At 37.3% G+C, this 25,640-nt stretch overlaps 1 protein-coding gene across 4 annotated transcripts; it reads left to right on the forward strand.

The window, feature by feature from the left end:
* The first annotated feature begins 1,547 nt into the window (after positions 1-1,547).
* LOC103723336 (protein SUPPRESSOR OF FRI 4) lies at positions 1,548-20,920 on the forward strand. 4 transcript variants are annotated; one of them, XR_606610.4, is made up of 8 exons: positions 1,548-1,952; positions 6,416-6,513; positions 10,341-10,467; positions 10,632-11,056; positions 19,210-19,367; positions 19,487-19,540; positions 20,282-20,519; positions 20,645-20,920. XR_606610.4 is itself a non-coding variant. In XM_008814223.3 (7 exons), exons 1-7 carry the CDS (start codon positions 1,762-1,764, stop codon positions 20,351-20,353), a joined length of 1,125 nt encoding a protein of 374 aa, XP_008812445.1. In that variant the 5' UTR covers positions 1,548-1,761; the 3' UTR covers positions 20,354-20,920. The 4 variants fall into 4 exon arrangements, 2 of the variants coding, with proteins under 2 accessions (XP_008812445.1, XP_008812444.1); XR_015973090.1 differs by having other exon boundaries at positions 19,487-20,519; XM_008814223.3 differs by having other exon boundaries at positions 20,282-20,920.
* Positions 20,921-25,640: the final 4,720 nt, after the last annotated feature.

Raw genomic sequence — 25,640 nt, forward strand, 5'->3', positions numbered from 1 at the left:
ACATAAAAAAAATCTACACTAATAACTTTTATATTAACAACTTCAATATTAATAAATTTTATATTAACCATATATTTAACTTCTATATTAAATGAAAATTAATATTAATGTCATTAAGTTATATATTAAACTTATATCAATAATATTAATTTGTTGATAAGTATGAAATATTCTTTACATAAATTGGAATATTAAATTATCTTCAATCAATAGTAAAAATTAATATTTATTAAATATTAAGAGTTTGCTAAATATTTTATATTTCTATCAATCTAAATATTAAATAAATCTTTATCTACAAATCTTTTTAATAATTATATATTATATTTATAAACATGGTGAAAGATTAAATACATCTGTACTATTTAACTTCTACATCTATAACATGACAACTATAAATATAAAAGAAAAATTTATATTTATGATTTAAAAAAATTAAGATCAAGATAAAACAACAAAAATTTCTAATAATATTATGTGCATTACCATAGTATATATGGCAAAACTTACTCTTGCTTAAAGCAATCAAGTTCTAGTCTTCATATTTAATCCTACAACAATCCAAATACTACTATTATGAAAAAAATAAATAATCAAAGGAATTGCAAGCAAAAATCAAGCTGAGATTTTTCTTTTTTTGGTTTTCGGCTATCTTCGATTGCTATGACATATTTATAAAATAAAAATTCAAGATGAAGATAAAATAACACAAACCTCTATTAATAATATCAACAATCGCATGGTGCCTATAGCAAAATTTGTTCATAGCTGCAGCAATCAAGTTACACTTTTCACTTGCTTCAAATTTAAACCTATATTGATTCAAACATTATAATTATAAGAAAAAAATGAATAATCAAAGGAACAAATAGAGGTGACAATATTTTTTGGTCACATATTATCTTCTATCCCCGTGAATTAAGAAAAATAAATAAGTAGCAAATCACTGTAACAGCATACGCAGGATTGAAAATTTTCATCATGGAGGGGAATAAATAAGTAGCAAAATTTTATTTTTCTTTAAACTTTAAAAGAAATATGAAACAATATATTTTAAGCATGTTATATTTTTCCAGAGAGTCCATATTTTCTTTTTAGGCATGGAATTTTATTAAAAAAAATTTGCATGTTGATGTGCGCGGGGAAATTTTTCTTTTTTTGTACGTATGTGAACTTTATATTTCCAAAAAAAAAGAAATCATATATTTTAAGCTTTTTTTTTAGGGAGTGTATATTTCTTATTTAGGCGTGCTTGAATTTTGTTTTTGAATTGTTTTTTTTTCCTTAGATTCATACGGATTTCCTCGCACCAATCAGGAGATCGAAAAAGAAAAAGTTCAGCTAATATATTTACGCTTGGATTTTTTTTTTGATTTTTTCTCCTGATTTATGTTTTTTTAATATTTTTTTCCGAATTTTGGAGAGGGCTCCAGCTTTCTCTCTCCCTTCCGTTCAAAAGAGAGAGAGAAGGGATGGGGTGCTTGCTGACTGGTCACATTCCTATTGGTCTTTTTTAACTGTGTGGGTGTATGGCAACATACCAAGACCGCTCTAATAAAATCCCTCGCCTCGTAGAGATCGAGAAACGAAGAGAAGGTCCGGTCGGCTCTCTTCTCCATCTTTCGGAGAAGGATATCTCCCAAACCCTAACCCTAATCGTAAACGTTGTCCTCTCACACGGGCGTCGGATCGAAGGAAGGGGAAGAAGGAGGAGAAAAACCCTAATCTTAGAGTTTGATCGCCTATCGCGGAGAAGAGGGGATGGGGAAGAAGAAGAAGAGGACGTCGAAAGTGTGGTGCTACTACTGCGACCGGGAATTCGACGACGAGAAGATCCTGGTGCAGCACCAGAAGGCGAAGCACTTCAAGTGCCATGTCTGCCACAAGAAGCTCTCCACCGCCGGGGGGATGGCCATCCACGTCCTCCAGGTCCACAAGGAGAACGTCACCAAGTAAGGAGAAAGAAAAAGCCTTAGATTTCTCTCGATCTTTTTCTATATATTCTATTTTCTTTTTAATTCTTGGTTTGAGCTTTTGGCGGTGGACCGTCCGGGAATTGAAGTTGTGATCTAATCAGATTGTTGATGACGTGTGTGTATGTTTTTTTTTCTGAAAATTTTCAACGATGTCAAAAACTAGTGTTTTTCATTGGATCTGGTGTTTATCTCTTGAAGCCCACAGAAAGCTGTGAAAAAGGGGAAAAATCGATGATTGATAACAAGTTTTAGGTGTTCTGAATTCAATTTGGTCTTGTACAGTGTTTAATTTCCATTTCTGGTGCTCTGAAGTAGTTTTTTTTTTTTTTTTTTTTCAAAAGTTTGTTTTTGGTGTTGTTAATCATGCCAACCCAATAAACAGACTACAGGGTTGCATCAAAAGCCACCCTTATTTTTCACAATACAGACAAGGCTTTATCTTGTGCCTGCTGGCTGTACTATCTCGATAATAATGCTGGGCCATAAGCATGGACTAATATGTGCAAGATGAATTTAGTAGATGTGAAAGTCTGTAGCACATGTTTCTATTTGAGGAAGCTTTAGGTGCATATTTTATGGGATATTGAATGAGTGGTTGTTTTGGATCTTTTTCAATCAAGGGGCAACTGTCAAATCAAAACTCCACCTTCTGGATGGAATGGCTCTAATGCCAACTTTGATATAGTTCCTTGAGGAGTAGCACTGGATTTAGAGTTTTCCTGGCTATAGTAATTAAGGATCTGAACTTGAAATTAATTCAATTGCAAACTGCAAACTGAGAAAGTATAGGTGGAAAAGAGAAAAGTGGAGAGTAGATGAGGAATCTGCAGATTGTGATAGGAAGAGGAAGAAAGTCGAGCAGACAAGAGATGAAGGCTTCTATCCATTCAGTCATCCAACAACTACTTCCCTTTCATACACCACATAGGACAATAAATTGGAAAACCTACTTAAAAATGCTAAACTTTTCTGGAAAATATTCTTTATTAGTGCCTATCCTTAGATGTCTTATAGAGAAAGAAGGAAGGGGAAGGAGGACTTGTACGAACACTCAAGAGGAATGGAACACCCGTCCTTTAGTGTCACTATAGATAAATTAACAACTTAATATTGAAAGCAACACTTGTTATAAAACAAGCTCCAACAATCTTGAAGCTCTAAAATTTCGGTCACAATGCATGCAAGCTTGTCCTGGAGCTTGTTAGGGTTGCTAAACATGTTCCCACATTGGATAGTGTCCCAGTATTTCATCATCCTTGCTTATATCATCCTTTGTGTAAGTCTTGACTTCATCAACTTACATCATTGTTACTTCAGGCTTCATAGGATTATAATTAGTTGTTTTATGTTTTTTTACATGTCATGCTTGACCTTCCAACAATGTTGTGGTAGAATGTGATCTATGGACATTGGAACAACATTAAATATAGGGGTGTGACTGAGCCAAATTAGTAATCTTGGCTTAGCTCAAGCTACTCACGAGCCAAGGATGCTTAGCTTGAGCTTGGCTTATTTATAATCAAGCTAGTTCAAGCTTCGCTTGCTGGCTCGTTATATCTGCTGGAAGGGATGCTTAGCAAGATTGGCTTGGTAGCTGATGGGATCTATCGGAGGTGAGCCCTAGAGATCCTATCATTGTCAACAGTGATGGCAGCCCACTCTCACCCTAAATGTTGTCTTCAACCTCGGTTTAGTCACTGTTATCGTAGCAATAATATCTCATCCTAAAATGTTAGCTAGAAATAAGGCTGCAAATGGGTCGGTTGACCTGTGATCCGACCCGCTTAGACCTGACCTGCTTAGACCCGACCTGACCCGTAGAGGACCTGTGGGGCTTGGTTAGATCCTAAAATTAGAACAGTTCCATTTTTTGGGCCGGGTCTGGGTTTACTGAATTCAGACCCGACCCGACCCGTCTCATTTGAAATTTGGGTAATTTTGGTTTCTCAATCTTACGATCTGATCCGATCTGATCCGAATTTGTAAAATTATTTGGGTCTACGGGAGTGCAGATGCAAGCAATGAAGTCATGAATGGGTTGATCCGAACTGGACTTGATGACCCATTGGGTCAAAAATTGTAGTGGTAGACCCAATCCGACCCGACCCGATTTTCTATCGGTCGGATCTGGGTCCAAAATTAGGAGTCGAACAAGAAGCCGGGTTGGGTCGGGGTCATTCATGACCTGATCCAATCCGATCCATTTGCACCCCTAGCTAGAATGAATTATTTGGGTTCCTTGGCCCTATATAAGTACCTAAGATCTATCAATTGCATAACCGATGTGGGACTAAACACATGTCCGTATGGTCCTCATGTACTCTCCTATTTAAGCCTTGGCGTCCCTGCTAGGCGACCCTACGAAATATGCAAGGCCACATCACTCGCCAGCAAGTAGCCGGTTTGGGGTGTGACAGTTATTGTCTTCAAGGAGAAGAATGGAAAGAAGGAAAGTTGAGAACACCTTTGAAGGCTTGAGGAATTGGGGTTGTGGACCAGCTTCTAGGATTTGGGGAGAAGATGGTGAGAGTATGAAAGGATGGAGGGAAGTGCGGTTAGGCTTCTAAGGATTAGGTAATGAGAGGGTAAGGAAAAGAGGTTAAAGGGTAAAGAAAATAAAGAAGAGAATTTACTTACGATACTTAGTTAACATTCATAGAAAGTATCTAATAAATTATGAGTTCAATAGATCTTATTTGGTTGAAAGACGGGTATTGCTGGCTCATCGTTAGACAATTTGTGGAAAGCAAGGATCGCTATGCCGGTATCAGGGCCCGTATCGGTCGGTTGGGGCCACTGTTTGGTGTATGCTCCCAAGTCGTTCTGTGTCGAAACTGTCCCAACACAGCAAAAAGGGAGGGGGAGAGGAGAATGGGAGAGAGGAAAAGAGAGAGGGGGGAGGGATAGGGAGAGGGAAGAAGGGAGGGAGAGAGATGGTGAAGGTTGGTGGAGGCCGGCGAAGTATGGCCCAACATGATAGAGAGGGCGGGGGAGAGGAAGAATGTGAGAGTGAAAATGAAAGAGAGAGAGGGAGGGAGAGGGAGGGAGGGAGGGAGATGGAGGCTTGTGGAGGGTCAGGAAGTGGGGCGGAGGAGGTTGCTGACTTCATAAAATTTTCAAAATAAAAAAGGGGCCTCGATGGACCCCTGTTTGGTTCAAAATAGGGGTCTGGAGGAATGGAGCCCCTCCTCTGCCCCTTTGCGCCACTCCCCGGCACTCTGCGGCCCTCCAACGGCCTCTTCCTCCCTCCCTTCTCTCTCTCTCTCTCTTCCTCTTTTTCCTTCTCCCTCATCTTCTCCTTTGCCGGTTTCTCATTTTGAATGCTCAAACTGTTCCGGTCCACTGTTGGCATGACTCGGTATTCTCCGAATCGGGTGGTTTAGGATAGTTCCACATTCCTTGGCAGAAAGGTATCAAGAGGGTAAGAAGAGAAGGGAAAGGAGAGGTGTTGTAACTGTCTTGGAAGAGTGGTTCAAGAAATTAGGGATTTAAGGCATTGGTGGGTCAAATAAGATTTCTTTCATTTAAGCAATTAAATTTTGTTTTGATGGCTAGAATGGCTATCTATCTATGAGCAAGTATAGAGCCATCAGATTGCGATTTAAAAGTTATTGTGGATGCTTCTTTATATAAAATTAATATTTTGTAAGTTTCAAAATGATTTTATTTATAAACAATAAAATACATTTTATTTATTTATTTTTAATTTCTAGCTTTTATCAGCTGCAAAGGGCAAGCTGGTCATAGCTTGTATTCAGCTCAATTATGTTTCTAGCTCAAAGATACAAGTTGTGTCCGACTCACTTACAAGTTGAGGCAAGACAAAATTATGTTTAATTTCGAGCCAAACACAAGCTACTCGCAAACAACTCATTTCTTTAACAACCCTAATCACATAAACCTATTCAATGTAGTCATGTTCCAACGAAAAGTGCTCTAGACATTGATGCTTCACAATAACTTGATTGTAGCCATTTGGCATGTCAAATGATTCTGATGCTCTTTTTGCTTAATTTCCAATTATTGGAAAGCGAGCTTTGACCATGACATCATATAGTTTGGTCAAATTCCAATAAAGTAGTTGTGGATTTTAGGAAATCTCTATAAATCCAAGCAAAAAATAGACTAGGATGTTAAATTGTATTCCAAAAGCTTTGTGTTTATGTTTTGAAATGAAAGTTTTTTATTAGTTGGAATTAGGTTAAAGATCTATGCTTATCAACTTATGATGTTATGTAATTCCCATGATTCCTAATGTTTTCCATTTGAACCATGAAAACTATGCGATTTTGATTGTTTAAATATTTTGAGAACAGTGTTTAATTTTTAATTATAGCTTTATTTTCCAGTTATGCATGATTTCAGTTTTATTATATGAGTTATCTATGTCTTATTTTCAACTACGATTGATGCTTTATATTTTAAATTTCTTTTTCCAGAGTTCCTAACGCTAAACTGGGTAGAGAATCAACAGATATTGAGATTTTTGGAATGCAAGGAATTCCTCCTGAAATCTTAGCAGCTCACTATGGAGAAGGTAACACTTGTTGCTCGCCTTTTGCTGATAGATAAATATGCCAATTCATCCTATTTTTCAGGCATTGGTGCAAGATTATTTGCAATTTCTTTTGCATAATGTTCTTGCCACCTCTAAGTATATGGCTGCTTTTGTTAATTACAGTATTGTAAGTCTAGTTGTAAGTCTAATTAAAGTTTGCATGAGTGCTTATAATTTTTGTTCTCATTGATTTGGTACACAAATATAGTAAGAGTTTGACTAGCTTGCTCAAGAACATCCCTGCTACCCCCCAAAATAAGTATTAGTTATTATTGTAATTCTTCAAGGATGCCCAATTATAAAGTTGATGCTTATTATATTAAAATCCTTTACATGGCAGTTTGCGGCGACCACTCTAAACAATGATGAAAAAATGTCAATTTTGAAATTATTAAGCAACTTCAATTGCTATTCAAAACAGATGCTTGAGATACAGATATTTGGCACGAACAATAATCTTTTGGAAATTTCTTTGAAAATATAAGTTATTTTAAATGCTTTAAAATACTAATTTTGATCTACATTTTTTTGAGTGGCATTCTAGTTAACTTGCAATTAAAGCATTCGTGCAAGTTAATTAAGTTTCAAATTGAGCTTTTTTTTTTTGTCAAGTTAGAATGCTCAACATGAATTTAATTGAATATTAGTTAGTCAAGGAGATGAAAATGTATGTTAGAGAAACATATGTGACTTTGAGTTGGATCTAGTTTATAACCCATTTAAGATTTTAAAAATCAAACTTTAAAAATTATTTAGATGTAGTGAGAATTTTTGTGAAGAAGAAACTATTCCCTTATCAACCCCAGTGGTTGTGGTGTTGCCCATGCCAGCTGATGTGTTGTCCATGCAAACTGTGTTGGTGTATATTGACAATATTTTACAAAGCTAGATGTGTGCCAGCCCATGATGTGTCTACATGGGTTGGTGCAGTGTTACATACCATGTTGACTACTGATCATGGAAGGCCCATTCCATGGCTTTTAAAACCATGAGCTTCTATCACCTAATCCCTGACCTTAAGCCCTTCATTTCTTTTGCCTCCATCTCATCTAGTGTTCTCGTTTCCAATCCTTCACTTTTAACATTAGATTCATTGCTTGCTAAGGCTAGGTTTTGGGTTTGGTTGGGATTAGATGGAAGCTGTGATAGCTTTCTGACAATGGGAAGATAATGTTGGATGCAGAGGCAAGGGTGTTAATGGGGAGGAGGGGAATGGTATGGCGGTTGCAAACAATGAGGATCAATTGTGGTATCAATATATTTCAGGTCCCCACCTCCACCACTCGCGCGCTTCCTCCCTCCTTTCTAGCTCTCCTCATCACCTATATTGACCTGATTAGTTTTGCAAGCCTCATCTAGTCATGGTATGGTCAGGCCATGGGTTGGTTTGAACTAAGTTTGTTCAAATTCTAAAAGTGGTGAAGAAGACCTAGTTTAATGGGTTTATTAAAGCAAGGTGGGAGATCTAGTCTGAGAATTGTGTGGCTATTGATTAAATATAAATCAGCATGCTGCATTTTGATCTCCCATTTTCTCCATCCTCCTCTCCATTCTCACATCAAGGGTATAATGGAATCTGTAGCCTATGACCCAGCAGGTTTTGATTGCTGCGGTTGCATGCACCTAGGTGAGCCCTGCCTAGACCATAATGCATATATACATGCATGCATACATACATGGGGAAATGCAAACATATCAATGTGCTGTGTGTGTGTATGTATATATGTACAAATGTGTAACTGCATAATAATGCATGTAACATTTGCAAATATAGCATAAATTAATATGCATAAGTATTTCTATAATATAGGCAAGGGCTTGCATACACATATTTACAAGTATACATATAACAATATCTTTGAGCATGGTGTTCAGCATTTACCCTCTGTTTGGTACAAAGGATGGATTGGAGGAAGGATGGATTGGGGGGAAGGATAGACGAGGGAGAGGATGGACGGGTCTTCCATCCATCCTCCTATGTGTTGGTGAAACATGGATGGGAATGATTCACTTCTCTGTTTGGTATGTGAGGAATGAAAGGGAGGAATGATGATATTTGTAGGACATTTTTACTATACTACCCTTTATTGAAAAAATATTATTATTATCAATTATAATGCTTATTTATACTAAAGTTGGGCAATATATAAAATTATAATCTTTATAATTTAAGTATATAAAAAATTATATAAATATTTAATTTTGATTTAATTTAATTAAATAAATGATTTTAGAAATTAATTATATATGAATTAATTTATTTATATCTATTAATTATACAAATAACTAATTAATTTATAATTTAATTTAAATAGTTAATTAATTTTTATAAATAGTTAACTAAAAAATAGTGAATGCAAATAGAAATATAGAAGACAATTATAATTATTTACTTATAATTATGGAAATTTTGTACTAAAATTAAAATAATTAGTAATAAAATTTAATAGCACAAGGTTAATAGTATAGGTAAAACTAAAAAAGATATAAATAAATTGAATGAAAAAGTGAAGAAGCGGTAAGGTTTTGTCAAAAAAATTAATGAGGAGTAATTTTGTCAATGTAGAAATCCATCCTTCACATGCTCTATCTATCCTTCCTTGCATCTTTCCAGTTTAGGAGGATGCAAATTGGTGGACTAGAACGGCTGGGCAATCCTTCATTTTCATCCATTCTTCCTAAATTTTTTTGAACCAAACGGTGGATGGAGGCCATCCATTCTTCCAACCCCATCCATCCTTCGTCCCACGACTCCGACCAAACATAGGGTTAATAGAGTACAACAAGAATTCAGTTGTCGATTGCCCTAGCTTTGGCTAGATCGAACTTCGTCTTTGCATTTGCTTCAAATGTCTTGTCTGCTTGAATGTCTGCAGCCTCATTTGTTCATGAAGATTATAAATGTTGCTTCCAGTTGATTGTTTTGCATAGTTCATGTCAAGGTTTACCGAACCGAACCCGTTAGGGTTCGGCACTGCTTTGCTATTAAATCGGTTTGCCCCCCTCATGCTATCGAACCCCCCCTCATGCTATTAAACCCTTAGTAAATTGGCTCTTCCTCTTGATTCTACACCCCCTAGTCATCTGGTAAGTTCCTCCAACTCTCTCTTTCCACCCTCTCCCTAGGTCGGGTTAGGGTTTCCCTCACCCTCCTCCTTGCTCGCCCTCCCTCCCTCTCTCTATTCTTTTCTCCTTTTCTCCCTCTTCTCCTCCCTCTTCCTCTCTCTCTCTCTCTCTCTCCGGCTCTCCCTATATTGGTATGCCCTCAAAACAACACAGTACGGACCGATACCATGCTGAATGGACCTATACCATGCCAAATTGGTCATCGGCCAATACACACTCCACTGCCAATTTGGCGAACCTTGGTTTATGAAACTTTCAGTAGTAGTTTGTAAATTTGTCAATCTAGAAGTTGTCTAATCTAAGGCTTTAACTTTAGTTTCATGATAACCCTTTAAGAAAAGGCTTCAAATGCAACAGCTGAAGTTTATAAAGTTCTTGCCTCTTTTGTTTTAACATTGTGCTCTTGCAATCTAGAGTAGTTTAATGCATAGAAAGTGTTAAAAATGTTGTTGAAATATATGTATTCTAAATTAATATGTATCTTGGTATCTGCACAGTATAATGTAGACATATCTTCTTAATATGTTGCGAATGTTATTTATACTTTTATATCCATGTGGTATTCAAGATTTGCTTATGAAGACCTAATGAGGTATAAATTCTCCATATGTGCCCCTACCTCCCCTGTCCCCAAGACTTTCTTCCCTGACTTGACCCTTTGTTATAAATTACCCATGCAGATGAGGATGCCTCAGCAAAGGTGGCCAAAGTGGAAGTACCATCTACTAGCCTTGTCAGTGGCCTTGTACCTGGTCCTTTAGGTGTTGGATTTCCAGCAGCACCAACTTATGGTGCAGTGCCACCAGTGTATGACCTCATTCACTGTCGCTTATTTGAAGAATTTCTACTTTCTTGAGAGCTTATACTTTCCTTCTTTGTTCTTGGATGTTTTTGGATCAGCCTGCCTTTTTTCCTTTTTCCTTTTTTGTTGATTTTGCACATGTTCTGACATTCATTTGCATTTTGACTAGTTACAATCCAGCATTGCCAGCGCAGCCTCCGAGTTGGCCAATTCCACCTCGGCCACAGTCTTGGTTTCCACCACAGCCACCAATTCCAGTTCCTCCTGCACTGACAGTACTGCCACCACAACCACCCTTGTTTCCTATTCAGAAAATAACTCCACCTTTGACATCCACTTCTGCTCCTGGACTTCATTCATCTTTCCAAGTTGGTCCACCTGGTTTGCCATCATCCACACTCCCTTCAGTATCCCAACCATTATTTCCTATCAATAGTACTAGTAATGTTCCTGCCCAAAGTGCCCCTCTTTTGCCAAATACACCATCTACATCAATTGCATCAAGCTCTCCAACAGTGTTCAAGGGAGCCACTGACGTGAATTCTGTATCCAACACTCTTGCAACAAGTGGATACCCTTCCCAAGGCAATCAAGGTAATAAATAAATTCCGGTTTATATATATATATATATATATTCATGTGGAGTCTGGTAATCTTATTGGATGATATCTGATTATACAGTTCACCCTCTCTTAAAATCAGATTGAGTTGCTAAAATGCATCTGTTACATATCCAAGGTAACTTATAATGGATATTAGCTTCAAAAAAATGCAGTTATTCTGACTAGCAGTATTGGTAGATGATGTTAGTCATCATTATTTGTTGAGTGCCATATATAAGATCTTTTACTTTTAAGCGAAGATTTTTCTTCTATCGCTGCCTGTTTGCTATTGTTGTTGTGCTATGATCACATGCAAGGTCTATTATCATGGTCCACAAGCAAACAATCTTTTCTAACAATTAGTTTTTTTGTAAACTGTGGTTCTTGAATAAAATGATATGCTAGAACATGTTATTGGTGGCCATGCGATGAATTGAAAGGTTAGAAATTCTAGATATATACATTTCTTGATTTTTGATGATTTCTTTAACTGGTTCCAGGTTTCATTCTGTTTGTCAGTGTAATTGATTTGATCAACTAGTCTACCTGACTTGTGAGTGTATCCCTGGTTAACTCTTTTATGCCATTATTTATTACTTAGTTTAGTAAAGTTATATGAATTTGCATATGGAATCATTGATGCAATATCTTTTCTAATATCTTTGCTTTTGAAGCTCGAATCAGTCTGGTAGACTTCTACTTAATTGGTTTTACAATCATGAAGCATAGCATTCATGATGCTTTTGTTAGTTTCAAGCCTATACTTTGCAATCTGAAGGCAATGACAAGGCATTGAGACTAACTTTTGGGATTTTGAAAAAAATGAGAAAAAAATCAAGAATTATTAAAGAAATAATGTGATAAATATTTCGATACATATTCTTTGCTATAAACATACAACTAAGTATTATGAACATTTTTAAACAATTTTACCATATTATCATGATATTGTGATGGAAATATATGAAGGTAATCTTTTGGATGTTCAGTATGCTTCTTTTGATAAACATTGTTAAGTAGGTATGTTTATACTAATTGGCATACAATACATGCTTGTTAAAGAGAAAAGAGCATTTAGTGAATGGTTATAATCTCACCAATTAAAGTTATATGGTGTAAACATGATAGGTAGGTATACCCTTAGTGTTATGTGCTTTCCCTTTAGTCTTTATTCTTTTAAGTATAAAGTTATGTGATTCTTATATAGAGGGTGTATGACTACTATAAAAAGCAAACTCTTGAACGATTCTTGATGCTTCTGTTGGGAATTTGTTTGTCTGTATGCCGCATGCATCACATGTAGCATATTTGTAGTATAAATAGGCACATGCTTTCGGTCCACTCAAGATTACCTGTGGAGTCTTAACAAAAGCAACATGTAAATTCTATTTATGTTTCTTTTTGCACACTTGGCTGTTTGGTGAAGTTGATTTCTGTAAGAGCAATTTCACAAAATCTTGAGTTTGAAACACAATGGGAAAAATAAGAGATCATGTGACCAAGGATCAAGGAATGCAAGCAAAAATTTTTCTCACAGAAAACTACATGCAAGAATAGGGTTTTTTATTGAATTGCTTTTGTCCTTTCAATGTATGTTAATGATGTTTTTACAACCTCATCTTCATAGATGAGGGGGCACGATCTCCGGTTTCTGAACTCACATTAGATTCTTACTTGGGTTTGCTTTGCCCAGGAAACTGCCTTTTGGGCTTTCACTGAGCCCTAGAACTAAAGAAGAATTTCAAGAGAGAATGAGAGGGAGGAGAGACCTAAATGGATTACTTGAGTGAGGATGTTAGATCCCGACAAGAGAGCTCTCCTTCTAATTTTATTAGGAGTGAAAAGGTAATATTTAAGTTGTCAGCTACATTTCCCTTTCTAATCTAGTTAGTATCAAGAGAATGGATGTGATTAGGATTGATATGGCAGCCCCGTAACACACTTTACATAAGTGAGGAGCTTCAAATAAGGGCCTAATCAGGTCTCATGATCTATGGCCTGATAACCGTATCTCGTAAGCTCTACAGCCCTCCTAGGTCTAGTGCAAGGCGTTTGACTTTTGGATGCCATTCTAGGATTCAACCTAATGGAACACAAGTTTCATAATAAGCCATATCAACTGTAACCTTAATGTAATACACAAATAGGTTAGAATTAGGATTCTGATCAAAGGGCTATCAGGTATGCTATGAACTGACACGTAGTCAACCAATCCTGTTACATCTTATGGGACCCTTAAGTTGTGAAAGTGGCGGTACAACAGAGTCCCCAAGAAATAAGAAACAAGCCCCTTATGCATTCCATCATGTTGTTTTAACCATTTGCACATGCACCCCTCCACTTTATCCAATTAGTTGTAGCAATCTTGAAGATAAAAATTGGTAACACTGTCTAACCCATAACCGATACAGACATTCATGAGGGTCCATGGTTTGTTTAGGCATCTGAGAAACCATTTCTCCAAGAATACACTTTGCTAAAGTAGCTTATCAAACTGTCCAGACAAGTCATTTTCTGGATTCTATTGTCAAATTAAGTTTTATTGCCCAAATTAGTTTTTCTTCTTGGTCAAATAATGGATTATTTGTTGGATATCTACTTTTTCTTTTATAAAAGATATGTACACCTTATAGACCACTAGGTATAAAGTCCTATGTTGGTATATGCAACCTGACCATGAAACTGACTATAGCCTATATTGCTCCACATGGATCCCTCAAAGTTAATGGAGACATATTATTTCATGATGAAGACACAGACCATGCTGCCTGATGTGATTTTAATCAAATCCTCCAGGTCAGCGTATCAATGGAAAGATAATGTCCAAGTGTTAATAAGAAATCTCTACTCAAGCAACTGAGAAAGTCTGTTGCCATCTTATGGTCTTCATGTATTGCTGTTAGCCATATACCTGGATATCCTAACATCATCCCTAATTGTGATTTTTTGAAGGAACAGATTGCTAGAATATTAGTTTCATTCGATTATTGAAAACAATGAAGTGAGTTGTCAGAAATGCCTCTATAAATCTTAAGCATCTATCTGGACCAGTCATCTCATTTGAATATAAATAATTCCTGAAAATGCATTGTAGAGAAAATAAACTGGTGAGCGCCTCACAGAGGTATCTCATAGGGCTAGAAAATGGGAGAGTTTGGGCAAAGCCACTTCTTGCCCAGGGTGCTTCTTTAACTTATATTCTTGTAGAAGAACTTAGCAAATAATATTACTGAGTAATATCACCAAGAACATTTTTTAGGAAGTACTTTTTTAACTAAATTTTACATAAAGTATGTTTTTTTAAGCAGCACTGATTATGCCCAAGCCTAAATTGTTTTATTCAATCTTCATGATGGGCCTAGGCATAAAATCTCCTTGGAAGGCTGGACCTGTGTCTAGCTGGAGCCCAGCCCTAGAATATGTAAAGGCTTCAGTTCAGGCTGGACCTGTTCCTATTTATTGTGCCTGTGTCAACATACATATATACAAATACACATATGTAAAGGCTGGACCTGTGGGTTTTTGGGCTTTAGTTCAGGCTTTTGGTTGGGCCAACAATAACCTAGAATTTATTGTGCCTCACTTGGAAGTTAAAATTTCTTACCTCCCCGGCCTGGCTTATGCACATTTTCAGCCTTACACAGACATCTTATCATGGCTTTCTTAGGGCACTCTCCAACATTTCAATGATCTCCACATCAGTAACAAATCGCATTTTACTTTGGTATGCTTTGATGTTTCTGAAGAAACAATTTCTGAGGAACTTCAGTTTTTGTAGTGGCGAATGTTGGCTGAAGCAAGAATCGCCGAACCGGTATCGGGCATTGTGCCGGTCGACGCTCGGTATGGTTCCGTACCAATTCGGACCGAACCGGTTGGGTGTGCGGCGTGCCTGTTCACGCACCGATAGAACCTAAATTTTTTTAGGGGAATTCTCACTTTTTCTATGAATTTAAGTTTAATTTGATGTTTTTTTTGATGTTTTCTTGATTTTCTTTGATTTTTTTAATTAAGATGTTTCTATGATCCTGGTTTAAGCTAGATGATGCATCTTATTGCTTTAAAATGATACAAATAATAAGATGAACAACATAAAATATTTTGAAATTAAGATACAATCAATTACATACTTCTAAAGTTCAACAAACATACATAATGAGTTGAGTGGCGATACCTCCCTATGCAAATAATGCCACAGCGGGCCACTGCCCCAGTTCGGTGCGAACCGACCGGTTCGCACTGAGTCCGAGTCGAATCGGACGGAACCATCCTGTTTGGTTCCGGCTGGTTTCGGCCGGTACTGGCTAGAAATTACCAGTTCCAGCTGGTACCAACTAAGAATTACGGGGCTGGAACCATTTTTCTATAGTGAACCGACTCGGTCTGAGATCGGGTCGTCTCCGTTTGGGCCGAACCGGGCGGTATGGCCGGGTTCGGCAATCCTTGGGCTGAAGTGAATCTATACTGTTGGTATAGATGATTCATCTAAGCCATTGCTGTGGCTAAAAGAGAAGTGTCTGACTTTAGGACTAGCAAATTAATGGTCCTTTGCTTCTGTGTGTGGTAAAAGATGTCCCAAATGTATTGTTTCTCATAGATGCTGAAAGATTTGCTTTTCTGCGTGGACATGTGATCTTGGAGCTCTAAGAATGGCATCTTTTTTTATCAACATGTGGTGAAATATGGGTATGTTTGGTTGTTTGGATAACTTCAGAGAGGGAAAAGGAAAAGAAAATAGTTCTCTAAGGAAGAGAAAAATATCTCGAAAGTTTGGAAAACCTATGTCTATACTACTTTAGCTTTTCCCCCATCCAGACAGTTTCATATATAATAAAATAAATCATGATTTCAGAATGGAAAATACGTTGTAAAAACTGGATATTGCCCTCTTCATCGAGGGATAGTTTCCCACTGCAGCAAGGAATTGGCTTTTCCTTTTTTTTATATTGCAATTTCTCAATTATTATATGATGATTTCTTAACTTTTCAGATATAAACAAATAGACTATTAATCAAAACTCAATTTTCCTGGAAAATTAGTTCTTCAGTCTTCTCCAAGCAACCAAACATACCCTTGTAGGATTGGCAAAGTGAAGTTTTGGCATATGGTTGCCTTGTTGCAAGAATTGGTTATAAAACATATTTTTCAGTCATATAAGCACTTAATATTGAAGGGTGAGAGCCGCTATCAATCTATTATTTGGAGGACCATGGCTCCATCAAGCAAGGGCAATATCCTCGGCGTATTATCAATGCTTGAAGTTACCATATAAAGGGAGGATCAAACTTAGGTATGATTTTCATGAATCACTTTATATTGAAGGACATGGAGAGTGCTATTTAGATTCGTCGTGAGTAAAATTTTTATGAAAATGCATTGACAATGAAATTATATGCTTTTCAGTGTATGGGAGCATGTAGAAATTGACATGCTCCATTTACACAATGTACTATTGAGATGAGTCATAGCGAGGTGATGGGTCCTATTCTCATAATCAGGATATTGGATGACTCTCCTAAGCACCACTTAGTTCATAATAATGACAGCATGAGTGTAGATTTCCTTAAGAAGCCTCTTTGCCAAACTTTTTGCTGAGTGTGTGACATTTATTTGATGGAGAAAGTAAATGCATGTTAGCATGACAGACTTGTAATGAGGAGTGCAAATGGCATGATGGATTTGTAATTAGTATAAAAGGCTGACATCATTCATTCTGGTTTGTGATAAATTTAGTTTTGAGAGGAGTTGCATTTTTTGGTATTTGGCATGATAATGTAATTGATCTGGGTGAATTACATAAGTAGCATTTAGAGTGACAAGGGAGAGGTATTTCACTTAATTGCAGCCATGAGTGAAGAGCGGATATTCTGCATTCAATCCACACTGTGAAGCTCTTATTAGGTTTTTAAAAATGGGCATTGAACTTTACTTGCATATTTGGTTGCACTAGTTTTTGAAAGAAACCTGGTCATATTCCAAGGAAAAGTCCCTTCTATGTGTTGCCCATGTAGGTTTTAGTTTTCAATATTGGGTTGAGAAGGCCACAAGTGGCAATTTATGATTAACAACAAATTTCCTCATCTTATCACATGTTTGATGCATTAGTCATACCTTAGCCACAAAATAATCATCACGTAGGGGTGAAAGTGGATCGGATAATATCCGTCCGGATCTATTTTTTTATCCGAATCTATCCGGATATGGAGATAAATTTGAGCATCTGACTAATATCCGTATCCGTATCCATACCCACCAAAGAAAAATGAATATGTATATAGATAGATAACTATCTGATCCATAACCGAATATCCGATTTCATTTGTAACTCTATCTAATTTTATATAGAACTCATGAACTTTTAACAAAAATAAATAACCACATTAACATATTATTAACTTAATTTATCATCTGCTTAGTAATATCTTTGATTTTGCTGTCATAAAGTTTAATTTTTCGATTTATATCTGTATTTATATCTATACTTTTCATATCCGATTTGTATCCGTATTCGTTTTAAACAAATAAGGATATAAAAGTTTGCATCCGACTAACATCCGTGTTCGTATCTGTATTCGTCAAATAAAACAAATATAGATATGGTTGTGCTAGTATTTGATCCGATTTCAGCCCTATCATCATGTCATTTTCTATGCCTATTTGTGACAAAGAACGTCCAAATGATTTATCAGCTTTATGCATGAGATAGTGCACCCTTTTGGTATCAAGAGTTGCTTTATCAGCTGGTTGTAGGGCATCTTCATGTTGTTATATCCCTCTCTGAAGTCAAGGAAACTCCTTGGTAGCTTCATGATATGTGGTAGGCATTTTAACATTTGTGACAAGGTTGTCATCATTGAATGTGGCTTTTTCCTCATGGTGTAGAAACTATGAATGGTAATGCATGCTTAGTCACCGGTTCCTTACATGCTAAGAATTCTCCAACTTTTCTTTTCCATGTAAAGTGCCCCCCACTTTTATTGAGTACTTTTTATACTTCCCTAGCTAATAATTCACAGCATGTAAAGAAGTGCATCAATTACCATGAAAATTAATTTCAAATCTGCTGTTACGAAGGAAGTTGTGAGGAAGGATTGAGAAAAGCTTATGGCTGTATAATATGGAATAGTTAGTAGGCATAGAAAGACACTGAGCTTCTCATAGATTGAACAATTGTGGGTGTTTAGTTCATGATGCTTTGAATTTTTGTTTGGCCAAAAAATTAAATCTGTTTGAAGTGGTATTTGTGCTTGAATGAGTGTAATTTTTTAGTACCAAGTAATCTTGGTACCGGTACCATACCAGTATATTATCAATTCGGTACGGTACAATATGGTATGGTGTGCACCCCTTAACAAGACAGCTCCTAACCTTTTTTTTCTCACTTTTTATCGTGGTACAACCCGAAACTGGGCAATATGGGTTGGTATGATATGCTTTGCACCTAGATTTCAAGTAACACTACATGATACGAGGTGGTTCCGCGTGGTTCAAATCAGTACAGACCGGTTTGACTCATATACTGAGCCAAATTTCGGATCCTTGCTAGTACGGCATGATCGGTATTGCAGACCTTGATCGGAATGGTACCATTAGTATCGGAGAAAGTATATTGTGGAGGATTGCATTATTAGTAATTATAGACTCTTTTTGTTGATGGAATGGTTCTGCCCTAAACTGTTCTCTCTGCATATTTATTCATGTTCATCTTTTCTTCATTGAAGTTATGACTCTATGGTTAGATAATAAGGCACATAATCTAAGCTTGTGCCTTGACATTGACATGTTTGGTTTTTCCCAGCTTGTGTTGGAAAATACAAAAACTTTCATTCATATTCTTGGAACATTTGTCTCCTACAATTTATTTGATATGAAGAATGTTATGACTGATCCATACCAGCATAGGTTTTTATGCAAGTTATCATCGTCAAGCATATGGATATCATGGTTATGTTTCAAAAAAATTGGGCAATAATTTTGAAATATGATATTTTGTCTCATTGCTTACTACATTGGAAATTCTAATATCTGTTATACAAAAAGAGTGATGCTATGGGATTCCTATACTTCAGACTTTTTCAGATATGTGAAACTAATTTGCATCCTTAGTGATGTAGCTAAATATGCTTCGGATTCCTTTGCTCTAGGTGGTGCGCCCTATACAAATTCACATATGTATGCTTCTGGTCCTAACACAGGGGGGCCCTCGATTGGCCCTCCACCTGCGATATCTAACAAAACACCTGCTACCCAACCAGCTGCCAAGGAAGTCTACTTGGTTTGGGATGATGAGGCAATGTCCATGGTTAGTTTTTTCACTTATATTGGTTTCTGGTTGACTTTTGTTTTGATTATTGTCATTCAAATGTTTTATAATATTCTGGATTACTGTATGATTGTTTATGATATATGCACAACGTGCAGGAGGAAAGAAGAATGTCTCTGCCAAAGTATCAGGTGCATGATGAAACTAGCCAGGTAAGTTATAACTGCATTTTGTTTGTTCATTCTGATAGATGTGCAAACTCGTTTGCAGTGATGGGTAGGCAATTTATTATTTCTCTCCAGGGTTTTCTTTGGTACTACCGTTAAGGTACTTCTATGATTTGATTATGCCATTCTGGATTGTATAACCAGATAATTAAAGCATTGACTCTGTAAAATTAGGAGTAACTGTTTTCATATTCTTGTTTAAACCATGTGATTCATGGGAAATTTCTTTGATCTTTTATTCCCATCTGCTGCTTTGCTTGCAACACTGCCATTTGTTGAGGCATCAAAAGGTTCAATTAGGTATTTCACATTATTTTTGCTTCTAGTTAATATTACAAATCTGACAAGCTTGTGCTGCAAATGACTCGAGGGTTCACAACCTAGCAACGGCCCCATGCGAAAATGTGTATGTATTGTGCTTTAATTGAAATTTTTGTTGCTTATTATAGTATTCATCTCCCCTATTGCTTCTTAACGAGCATGGGGGTTTGTTTGGTACAAGAACATTTGCCAGCAGGCTTTTGTCAATTCGTAGCATATCTTGTTATCTGTTTTTGATCACAGTGTGGGACGAAAGTTTGGTACAGGTCAGCTTTCATTCAGCCAGCAAGTTTGCTACCTCTTGCATTAGTTAGATAATGCTTTTGGAAAATTCTTTTAATCTGGTGAATAAGCACAGATCACAGTCCCTATCTAATTGCTCTGTTGGTGCTACCGTTTTTGCAGATGAACTCCATTGATGCAGCCATAGACAGAAGGATATCTGAAAGCCAGCTCGCCGGTCGTATGGCACTCTAGTTCTTTTTCTGAAGCTGGATGTCAGCCAAATCCTGTCAAATCATTTCAATTATAGGAAAAATCACTTCAACCTTTTTTCTTTCTTGGGAGGCATTAGTCATCAGATAGCCTGGTGTTTTCTTTCCAAAGCGGAAGGCTGCGATCGTGTTGGTGCCATTCTTTAGAGGCATGTTGAGTGTTCATTTAATAATTATGTGCATGGAGAGTTCTACAGTGATTCTTTTTTAAGGATATGCTGTTAGCAGTACAGGTTCTCTCCATTCTGAGAAACTTACTCTTGTTTTCTATTAGGGATCATGCATCTTCTCCGCGGTGATTTGAATTTCGTATGCTATACACTCATTCGAATATTTATAGTGATGTCACTGGGCATGGTCGAATAAGATTGATGCCTTGATCTGATTTAGTAAAGCTTACCATATTTCAACAGTATCGGTAGCCAAACTGTCAAATTGGTAAATGTAATTCGAAGCTCTGCATAGTTGTATTGAGGTCTGTTGATGCTTGCACTTTATTAGTGCATAAAATAACTCTGTATGAATCTATCTTTAATGACTCCTTCACATATCTTCTGTTTTGAGCAGTTCTATTATGCCACAAATCTGGAATTGGGTGAACATCTGTGTGGTGATTGAGGGATCTGCTCTTTGTACGGGGTTTTTGATTAGGTTTCACGAAACATGGATCTCCTTTCACAGTTCTGAGTTCCAAAATTATGAAATTTCTCCCTTGGTGGTTGGTAAAGTTTATTAGCTGGTTGGTTTTGCCAAACTAATTGAGGGCGTGTTTGGTTTGTGATCGGAATTGGAAACGGTGTCAGACTTGGAGTGGATTAGAATGAGAATCGGAATGTATCTTGCTTAGTTCATGATGGGAATCAAAATTAAGATTAGAATGAAATTTGAATACTAAGAAAGAGTAGGGATTAGATTTTGGAAATTCTGAAAGTTATTTATTTTTATTTTTAAGTTTAACTCTCTCCAACCATGTTTTAAATAGTGCTACTAAAGTGGACAAGCGAAGCATCATCAGTTGTTGGATAGGAGAAAAACAAAATTTGAAAATTATTTGACTTGATTAGGCTTCTTGGTAATTGAATTAAGTTTGTGCGGCTAATTTGCTTGCTTTGCTGTTCCTATCTGGTTGGCTTAGAGTACAACCAGGTCTATCTGCGATGTTTTCCCTTTGGACCTCTTTCATAGCTTAGGATTGGGCCTCTCACTTGCTATAAGTGATGCTTTTAAGGTATATTTAGTTGGAGGGAGTTGGGTTTTGAAATATGAATCAGAATGGGCGATTCTCATTCCAGCTATTTAATTAGAGTGTTCCATTCTCATTCTTATTTCTCAAAGAGAATAGAAATATCTCAATTCTTTAAAATTCAATCATATCTTTTTTTAATATTCATATCCTATCTTGATTCTTATTTAGATTTTAATATTCATATCCTATTTTGAGAAATATAACCATTCTAATTTTTATTCCAACTCATTTTGATTATGATGCGAACCAAATGCACCCATCAGTGCGTGGCAAATATGCACATTGCCGCACGCACATGGAAACAAAAAAAGCAGCAGTTGAACTTAATCATGATTGAAGTTGGGATAGCTCAGAGTAGTTAAAATCAAGGAAGCCTTGGAGGAAGATCTGCTCACATGTCTCGGCTGTACTCGTGGTGATTAGGTGGGTAATCAGAGATGGACAGTCCACTAACGCTTTAGAGGACAGATGAGTGATTGAGCAACCGCTAAGCCGGATGCCGATGATGGTTGATGCGGCGAGGTTGGCTGGTTCTAGAGTATGACCTGTTCATTCCTGGTGAGGGTAGGTAGGACGAGGTGTGGATCAGGAAGGATTTTGGAGAGCACTTGGCGGAGAGCATTCTAGCTATCCCGCCACTTTAAGGTGCTTCGGCGGATAGACTAGTCTGGGCGGCCACAGGGAGGGACAACATGCGCTCTACAGATCTACAGGCGGTGATGGGTGGTGAGGCTACCCGGTGGCTTGACGGAGGATGGATTTGGAGGATGCGGGTCCACCTTTGAGTAGCTTTGTTCATCTGGAAGGTGGCTTGAGATTGTCTGCCGACCAGGAGTATGTTGGCTAGGAGGGGGGTTAGGATCCTCCGGTGTGTGTGGACTATCCTGATTCGGTGGAGTATGTTAGTCATGCTCTGCTTGTATGCCAATGGGCCGCACAATATGAAGGAGGGCATTGCTTCCACTACCGAGGTCTACTGAGTCAGTATATGACCTTCTACGCCACATGAGGGCAGCCATGCAGTCGCCGAGCACTACTGGGTGGGGTATCGCCTGCGCCTATTTGGCCTATCACATCTGGCTGGACAAAAATGATAAAGTCTTCGAGGATAGGAGGGTACCTACGAGGTTTATTATGGAAAGGGCTCTCTGTCAGGCTGTTGTGGTCATTGAGGCTATGATGGCTGCTTTATCTGGGTTAGCTAGGAAAATCTGGGACCCCTCTCTGCTGTTACAGTACCTAGGTCTATCCTTATTTCTTCGGAGCCCTCTCCCGCTGGCCATTTCAAGGTGAACTTTGATGGTAGCCTGCCTGCTGGTGGTGATGGAGTTGGAGCTGCGTTTGTGATCAGGGACCAGGACTCCAGGTTGGTTGCTGCAGGGGGCAATGCTTGTTCGAGGCTTCAGCTTTTGGGGCGAAGCTCAAAGCAGCATGGGAGAAAATCTCCTATGCAAGACAGGTGTTAGGGACTGGGAGCATCATCCTTAAGGGGGACTCAGCCGTGATGATTGAGTGGATTCTAAAGAAAGGGCGGAGGGGAGTAGAACATCTGCTTTTAGGTGACATCCGGTGGCTGGTAAGGGAGTGCGATACCTTCCAGGCCATGCATATGTACTGAGAGGCGAACAAGATTGCTGATTGGGTCGGCAGACTGTTGTTTCTTCACCATTGAGACATCTGCTTTCTCTTGACTCTGCTGGCTATGTTCATGCGAGATTAGTGTGAGCAGCCGATGTACCAAAAAAAATGAAGCCTTTTCATGTGGCAAACTATTTGTTATGGAGTTAAGCGTCCCATTTTGTAGCTCCAGCTTCTTGATGTGTTTTGTACGAAAGCAATGGGTTCGGTTTGGTTGGATCACACAATCACGCAAACAAAGGAGAAAACATTGCTGTTCAACTTAACCACGATTGAAGTTGCAACAGCTTAGAATGGCTGAAGGCATTTATCAAGAAAACATATTCATGTGACAAACTATCTATTGTGGAATTATCATGGAGTTTACCATTTCCACAGCTGCTGCCTCTTAGCATCTTTAGTAGGGGAGCAATAGGTCAGGTCTCTCGGTGGAGTTAAAAACACCCTCAAGCGAGAAATTATATGCACATGGCGGTGCATGCCGCGAATCATAGTTGCTTGTTCCTATAGCGGTGCATTGAGATGAGCACTTAATAAATAGAGCCCACAAGAATGAGAGGATGTGATTTGCTGCGTGCACCACAAGGTGCGCCCTATGTGGGATATAATTTCTCCCCTTAAGTTAAGCCACTCGCTTGGTCCATCTTATTTTATATGGATCTGTATCATCCATCAACCTAATTAGGGCTTTACTTGTTAATCATACATTCTAATCCTAACAAGAACACTATATAACAATGATTTATATTTCAAACTTTTCAATTCCCATTATATTTTTAATCAGATTTATTCCTAAAAGGTTTAAATTATGTTAAACTTCTGTTTTTTTGGGGAAAAAAAAGAATCTTAATATTGGAGTTCGATGTCCCCCAAAATTCAAATTCATACTATTCTTGGTCACAGCAAATTCATGAGGAAGCCAACTCAATGCTTAATACTAAGGGTGCAATTGGGCCGAGCCGAGTCTAGTAGCTAGGGGCTTGAGCTCCACTCGATTCAAAATACGACTCAAAATCGATCGAGCCTTAATATCCAAGCTCAAACTCGACTTGATAACAAAAATAATATTGAAGATTAACTGGACTCGACTAGGATATAACTGAGCTATACTCAAGCTTGAATTCGAGTCTTGATCATAATTAAAAGTATGATTAAAACAAAACAAAACATAATATTTAATTTAAAAATATTAAATTAATAATATATATATTTATATATTCGTCTAGTCTCGTAGCCCTTGAGTCGAGTATTTTGCTATTCGAGCTTGGTAATAGCCGAGCCGAGTCGATCGGCTCATTTGCACCCTACTTAACACATACTTTTTTTTAATAAAAAAATAATCCTATATCTGAAAAAAAAATTTATGACTAGTGATATCATCTTCCATCCAGGGCAGTCTTAATTTAATTGAAATGTCAAATCGATGGTTTTCAAGTTTAGATATTATATCAATTAAAATAACAGAGTGATATGATGCATGAAGGAAAGAGGGTTGGGAACCTGGGACCACCGTAACAAGGTAAGGTAAGGAATAGAGTTATCCGCATGCTCAGCTTTCGCAAATGATTGCATGAGTATCAAGGAGACTTCAACATAGCAATATCAGACATCTCAATTTCTAAGCTTAAATATGTTTACAAGGGGAACTTAAGGCTGCAACAAAAAGGAAAAAATTAGGTAACCTTTGCTCAAGTCTCCATGACTAGTTGTATAAACCATAAATAGATTGGTATTTTTGAGTCAATCTGTTTTTCTGTTGTTATTAATTTGGAAATCTTATATCAAAAAATGAATAGCTATAAAGTTTTGAGACAAGAATAGACAGTAACTCTAGCAAGGGTTTCATGTGATCCAACAGGGACATGGTCCTATTTCCAGATTGAGGCAAAAAGTGGCCGATTTAGAAAACTGAAAAATATTTATACATATACCATGTCCATACGTACACACAAATGTCACCAAGGTGCACTAGGTTTAGGTCGACCTAAGAACCAGGCCAAACTAGCCTTGTTGGATTGATTTTGTTTTGGTTTAAAATAAGATCAGAGTCAGTTGGGTAACCTAGACCCAAATTGGTCCAATCTCGATCTTTTGTGGTAATGGTTGGATAATTAGTTCTCCAGCACTATAAATCTTATAAAGTGGATCCAATTAGAAGATGAGTTTCTCTTGAATGTTATCCTAGCAAGTAACCCATGCTACGCCGTGAGATTTAATTAAATAACAGAAAAACTAACATATATATGATGATAATCAAAAGCTATAGTTGTATTGAATATTAGATGCTGAATAAAATTTTTATGAAAAATTGCTACTATGTCAAAATTTAGATGGTGCACAAATATAAAAATTATTTTTTTTGTAAAAATATAATTACAATTATTAT

This window comes from Phoenix dactylifera, chromosome 14 (genome assembly GCF_051530095.1).
Source record: "Phoenix dactylifera cultivar Ajwa chromosome 14, Ajwa_hap1_PhDact_Kaust_v1.1, whole genome shotgun sequence".
NCBI lineage: Eukaryota > Viridiplantae > Streptophyta > Magnoliopsida > Arecales > Arecaceae > Phoenix > Phoenix dactylifera.

Coding starts and splice junctions, on each gene's coding strand:
- LOC103723336 (XM_008814222.3), top strand. CDS start 1,762: ATGGGGAAGAAGAAGAAGAGGACGTCGAAAGTGTGGTGCTACTACTGC. Junction 10,468..10,631: donor TATGGTGCAGTGCCACCAGT/GTATGACCTCAT, acceptor CATTTTGACTAG/TTACAATCCAGCATTGCCAG. Junction 11,057..19,209: donor CCCTTCCCAAGGCAATCAAG/GTAATAAATAAA, acceptor CCTTTGCTCTAG/GTGGTGCGCCCTATACAAAT.